We start from the raw sequence: 6,879 nt of genomic DNA on the forward strand, positions 1-6,879 counted from the left end.
AACAATGCGTGACAAAGTAGCTGGTCTTATTATTTTTCTCATGAATTTGTGTGAAGTGTCATGTTTAAATATATGTTCTGCATTTCTATCATTGTTGCATGTTCTTATTGTTGTATGTTTTTCAATAATAAGCTGCTACCCTTAGTGGAATTCTAGTTTATTGGCTGTCAAATTCTAGATTCTAGGATTTTGTGTGATAAGGTTACTTTGTGGATGTGCGTGCTGTAAGGGTTGTCTAGGCTCTTTTGTTCTTGTGTGTTCCTTACTAAAAAATCCTTGGAATAAGTAATTTTTTTTTTATATAGACATGGATACTAGTTGGATTGATTTACGCAATGGGGATCCTGCTTATTATAGTTGTTGCTTGAAATTCATGGAACTTGCGAAGGAGACTCTTGTTGAAGGAAAAACACGATGTCCGTGTAACAAGTGCAAGTCAAATAAATGGCACTTCGTAGAAGAAGTTGAAGGACATATTTTGCTTAACGGTTTTCTTAAAAAATATCGAAATTGGGTTTTTCATCGTAAAGTCAATGAAGGGAGAAATATCTTTGAAACCCCTAGTGGTCTAGGAAATGCAGTATGTCAAGATGACATAGGAGAGTTGCTAAGAGCAGCTTTTGGTGTTGACAATTCAGATTCGCATAATGAATCGCAAGATATGCCCGAAGATGAAGTTTTTTATGACATGCATGAGGAGTTTGATTTTCATTGTGAGGTAGATAATGAATTTCCATCAAGTAACTCAGGTGAAGAAGATGCTAAGTGTAAACGACTAATGGAAGCCGCTGATGAGGTTTTATATGAGGGATGCACTACTTTCTCAAAGTTATCCTTTATTTTACACTTGTTTCACCTTAAGTGTATGTTCCACTGGTCAGAAGAGTCATTTACTAAATTGCTTGAACTTCTAATAGACGCATTTCCTCAAATTAAGGAGTTTCCATCGTCTTATTATGAAAGAAAGAAGATAGTGAACGATTTGGGGTTAGGATATGAGAAAATCGATGCATGTCCAAATAATTTAATTTTATATTGTGGTGTATTTGCAGACAAAGATGAGTGTCATGTTTGCCATACATCAAGGTGGAAAACAGTGAAAGAAAAGGAGGATAATAAAAGTGAGAAAGGAAAGAAAATATGTAAGAAGGGCGAGCCAGCTAAAGTAATGCGATATTTTCCTCTTATACCTAGGCTAAAGAGACTCTATATGTCATCTAAAACAGCTAAGGATATGGGATGGCATTTTGAACATGAAGATGATAAGATCTTAAGGCACCGGTCGGATGGTGAGGCTTGGAAAAGTTTTGATAAAAGATATGTAGAATTCGCCGAAGATCCTCGTAGTGTTAGATTAGGTCTAGCGAGTGATGGTTTCAATCCATATCGTCTAATGAATACCAATTATAGTACATGGCCGGTGATTTTGATTCCTTATAATTTGCCACCATGGCTTTGTATGAAGCCATCATCATATATTTTATCCTTGCTTATTCCCGGAAAACATAGTCCTGGGATGGATATTGATGTGTATTTGCAACCATTAATCCACGAGTTAAAGTTATTGTGGGAAGGTGTTCCTGCCTTTGATGCGCATAGTGGAAATAAATTTAAGCTGCGAGCAACCTTACATTCCACTATAAACGACATTCCGGCATATGCTATGTTGTCCGGTTGGAGTACAAGAGGTTACAAAGCTTGCCCTACATATGCCCATAATACTAATTCATATTGGTTTGGCGGCAGAATGTGCTACCCAGGGCATCGAAAATGGTTGCCAATTGATCATCCTTATCGTTCTCAAGGTAATTTATTTGATGGGGAAAATGAATACGGGGTTGCTCCGGTCCCCGCAAGTGGGATAGACATTTTGAAGGAACTAGAAAAAGGTTAAGTATGTTTATGGACAATCAAAGATAGCACAACCAAAGAAAATATCTAAGAAAAGAAAGAGACTTCAAGGTGGAAATTCTCATGATGAGCCGGATGATGATGATGGTGGTGAAGAGGAAGCCAATGTTATTTGGAAAAAGAAAAGTCTACTCTTTGAGTTGGAGTATTGGAAACATAATCCTCTAAGACATAATTTAGATGTTATGCACATTGAAAAGAATGTATGTGACAATGTGATAGGAACTCTTTTAGATATGGATAAAAGTAGAGATGATAAGCAAGCAAGACAGGCTCTCAAAGACAAAAATATAAAATCTCATCTTTGGCCTCAATCAGATCCAAATCGTGTTAATGACCATTTGCCTCCCGCTGAATAAACCATGTCTACAGAAGAGAAAGAACGTTTTTTAAGGGTCATAGAAAAGCTTAAAGTTCCCGATGGATACGGGTCTAATTTGCGAAGATGCGTAAATATTAAGCAGCGTAAACTTATTAATTTGAAAAGCCATGAAAATCATGTCCTCATGCAAGATATTCTTCATGTTGCTTTAAGAGCATCGAATGCCACTAAAGTTATTGACTTGCTTGAGGAGTTGTCTGACTTTTTCAAGAATATTTGTTCGACCACTATTCATTCTGATGACTTGGATACCATTCAGTCAAAGCTTGTTTTGACTCTTTGTAAGTTGGAGAAAGCTTTTTTACCAATATTCTTCACAATCATGGTTCATCTACTAATCCATCTAGTGGATGAGGTCAAACTTGGCGGACCTGTTCAATACCGATGGATGCATCCCATTGAAAGGTCAATATCTCGAGCCTCTATCTTATTTTATTTTATCATTTCAATTAAAATATATTCACTATTCTTATTTTTTTTCTTTCACATTCACTTTCTTCATTCTATAAAAGGTACTTGGTATTTTTGAAATCTCATGTAAGCAATAATGCCCAACCTGAAGGGTCAATTGCGGAAGGGTACCTCTTATGGGAGACAATTACATTCTGCTCTAGATATTTAGAAAGTGTCGAAACCATATTCACCCGACCGAAAAGAAATGAAGATGGTGTTCTAGACAATGACACCTATTTATATCATTCGGGTTGTCGTGTGGTTGGAAAGCAAGAAAACGTTTGTCTCGATGACAAAAGTTTAAGACAAATCCATCGCTATGTTTTGCTTCATTCAGATGAGATGAAGCCGATTATTGAGTAAGTAGTGTCATGAGTTAACTTAGAGTTACTATCTATTAATTTTTCAGTAACACAATTTTTTCAATGTATAAAGTGCTTTCATATGCCAAAAACGGCAAGAGGATGAATGTGGAGGAAGTCAATCCAACGAAATTGTTGAAAATGGCCTGGTGGATAATCAATGAGTTCCCCGAGTGGTTGCGAAATCAGGTTATATATGTGCAGTAACCTTTTGACCTTTTTTGTTTTGTATGTTTTTTAATCTGTATTTAACCATTTTTTAAAAAAAAATTTAGGCCAATAACATAGATGTTAGTACAACAGAAGGAAAGTTGAGAAAAGCCTATGCCGGTGGTTTAAGTAATTACAGTAAAAAACTTAAAAGCATCATTGTCAATGGCTACAAATTTGATACTGTGGAACGCGAGCGATTTCGCAAGACACAAAATTCTGGAGTTTTTGTGGAAGCAGATGGCCAAGAGTATTATGGAAGACTCCAAGACATATTCGAATTAAATTACTATGGTTCTTTCAAGGTTATAATGTTTCGTTGTGAATGGGTTGATATACATAGGGGTTTGAAAACATACCCAAATGGTAGTGTTCGTGTAAATTTCTCGTAGTTGATGCATACTGGCCGAAATTTGCATGATGATCCATTTGTTTTCTCATCTCAAGCAAAACAATGTCTTTACATTGAGGATGAGATACAACAAGGATGGTCGCATGTTGTTAAGACTAAGCCTAGGGACTTCTTTGATATAGGCGATGATGAGCCTTAACATTATGCTCTTGCTCTAACATTATCATGTATTGATTTCAAATGAATAGATATTTTTTTTTTTAAATGTTATTTTGAGAATTCCTTTCTTTCTAGAAACATCTTTAGTGTATATATGTCACTAGTAGAAATATCTTTCTAGAAATATCTTCAGTGTATGTCTTTCTTTGGTAAGTTCTTTCTTTCTAGATATTATTTTGGTAGTTTCTTGTCTTCCGTAACCTTGTTTCTTTACACATTGAGGACTGTTGTTGCTGTATGCATCTATAGAGTTTTGTATTGTCTTTTATTTTTTGTAAGTTTTGTTAGACATTTAATTCAGTTTGCCTATAAAATTTGCAGAAGCACAAGCAATATCTGGGAACGATCATCCCCAAAAGACAGCATTGAGGCAAAAAGAAGAGGACCTTGTAAATAGAGTCTGTTGGTGTCTATCTTCTGTTGTAATCCTTTCTTTCTACTTCTGCTGGCTTATATACCCCAGGCATTACACACACTTGTTCATCTGCTAGGTAAAGAGCTTTTCAATACCAAGACTTGTTCTCTTCAACTTCTGTAAATTTGTTTGGATGCACTTTGATTAATAAGAACAAGTTTTGAGTCTTTTAACAAGTGAAAGTGAGTATTGAACATTTGATCGGCAAAAATCAGTCAAACTCAAATCAATGTCTGTTGAAGACAGGATTTTAGCCTACCTACAACATCAAATTTGGTAACTTGATGTGAAATTATTATTCTGATTAAGATACTTCTTTTGTACGTAAGAGACTCTAGGTTGCGTCGTCCCTTTGGGATCTTATATGTTTAGTTGTCTTACCTTTGCAGGAATCGTAGTTAAGGAAATGAAAATAATCTATTAGCTCAGCTTGATGAGTCATGTTTGCCGAATTATTAACCAGTGGAAAATTGGAAATAACCTGGGCTCATACACCCCGTGACCAAAACTAGCATTTAGAATTTTTAATAGGAAATGGTTCCTCTACACGCTCAATTTGACTGTGATGTGGATGCAATGTCATCGTTTGCAAAGACTTATGTTTAATCTTATTTAATGCTGGATGCAATGTCATCGTTTGCAAAGACTTATGTTTAATCTTATTTGACCGTGTAAAAGTTCAGTCTCTTTAGTTTTCCTTGATTTTTGCTTTTTTAGTGTAATTTTATTACTCTATCCATGGCGAAATTGAAGAGCCTGTTACTTTTTCCGACGGGAATTGCACTTTCCAGATTAGTTCTTTGGGATTGCAAGTTTTTTCTGTTTTACTTTCTGAATATTAGGGTTTAAATGGTTAATTTTTTGCTGAAATGTTTAGTTTGTCTTAGCCTCTTAGGTATTTCAAAAAGTTGAATTTAAGTTTGGGTTTGATGATGGTTTTTGATGAACTTGGTAGTGTTCTTTGATTCATGACTGTTTTACTGCTGATTTCCCCCACAGAGAAAATTAGGGTTCTGATGAAGGTTTTTTTTAATAATTTTAGGAAGTTCAGCTTAATTTAAGTTTTGGGTGTCGTGTGATTGTTCAAGGTGTGCTCCCGTTGAGGGTGCAAGTTATGCATATGGTGCTGTAAGATTTTTTACTTCACTGCATTTAAATGCTTATATAATAGAGATATTCAGGTTGTAGCTTACCTGAGGTGTCTTCATAGGGCTAAATTAGTTGTTTAGTGCCTTAATAGTGAGTCTGTGGCGGTGCTTCTGTTTTAATCTGCAACAGGTGTGTTGGGAGCCTGTTGGCTTGCTACTGGTTTTTTGCTGAGTACATTAGAAAGGTGATATGGTATAAATGGACATAAAATCAGGCCTTCTTATTTGTGAACAAAATAAGTATAATCAAGACAGGAACAATTTTCTCAAAATTTGGCTATTAGGAAATCATGTTCAACATTCAATTGTTTACAGAAACAACAGTGTATATAAGTTTTCACCTTCAGCATTATCAAAGCTCCAAATATATACTTTGTCATCACTATTGCAGTTCACTACAGAATTTACAAATTCTCTTGTTCTGAAACCATAAAGAGACCTGTCGAGGATGAAGTCCGAGCTGGTCATCAGCAATCTTCTTCTTTGTTTATTACTCTGGTCTTGATTCTGAGCTGAACATCAATTCCAAGGATTTAATTTGCTCGTCATGTCTTCTGTTGTTGCAGTCCTTATCTGTTTGCTTCATTGTTTTTGGTAAATACTGACTTTCATTAACCAAAATAGGAACAAGGTGAAAAGCTAAACAAACGAGAGAGTCTCAATGGCTGTCCAATAGTAAACCTTCAAGGGCCAGGGGATTATTGTGACTTAGTTCCTGGAATGTTTATGGATTAGGTTACTTAATTGTCAGCTTCTTTAATGTATTTCAGACTTGAGAAATCAATTTTACATCAGCATTTGTCTAATTTGCATTTGCTGTTTCTTGTTAAGTGGTTTTGATTGCCTCCTTTATGCCGAACTCTTAATCAGAGTCAGATTCGTTCCAGCGGCTGTGTGAATATTATATATATATATATATATATATATATATATATATATATATATATATATATATATATAAAACTTCCCTTCAATGAAACATCCCTTATATATATAATAAACTTTTATGTTTCATGTCTTTCAGGGACGAGATGAGTTATCGTAGCAAACGAACTAGGATTGCAGCTCTAAATGAGTCTTGTAATGCATCTATTCCTCCAAAAAAGGCTCAAAGGGCAGCAACATCACAGTTAGCATCACAGTCAGAACATCCACACAAAAATCAGCCCACTATCCCAGTTCCCTCGCCCTCACTCAAAAACACAAGGCCTACATCATCACAGTCAGTCCATCCACCAAAAAGTCAGCCCACTATCCCAGTTCCCTTGCCCTCACTCCAAAACATAAGTCCGGTATCATCACAGTCAGTCCATCCACCAAAAAATCACCCCACAATTCCAGTGCCCTTGCCCTCACTCCAAAATACAAGGGGAACTAACGACAGATGGGGGCCATTTAATCCTCAAATTACCACTAGCAGTCAACGT

General features: G+C 35.8%; 1 protein-coding gene across 1 annotated transcript; it reads left to right on the forward strand.

Annotated features, from left to right (window-relative positions):
• Nucleotides 1–307: 307 nt before the first annotated feature.
• On the forward strand, nucleotides 308–2,270 carry LOC130471790 (uncharacterized). The gene is made up of 2 exons (XM_056842092.1): nucleotides 308–1,805; nucleotides 1,921–2,270. The coding sequence occupies exons 1-2, from the start codon at nucleotides 308–310 to the stop codon at nucleotides 2,268–2,270; spliced, it is 1,848 nt and encodes a 615-aa protein (XP_056698070.1).
• Nucleotides 2,271–6,879: the final 4,609 nt, after the last annotated feature.

The sequence above is a fragment of the Spinacia oleracea genome, chromosome 4 (genome assembly GCF_020520425.1).
Source record: "Spinacia oleracea cultivar Varoflay chromosome 4, BTI_SOV_V1, whole genome shotgun sequence".
Taxonomy (NCBI): Eukaryota; Viridiplantae; Streptophyta; class Magnoliopsida; order Caryophyllales; family Amaranthaceae; genus Spinacia; species Spinacia oleracea.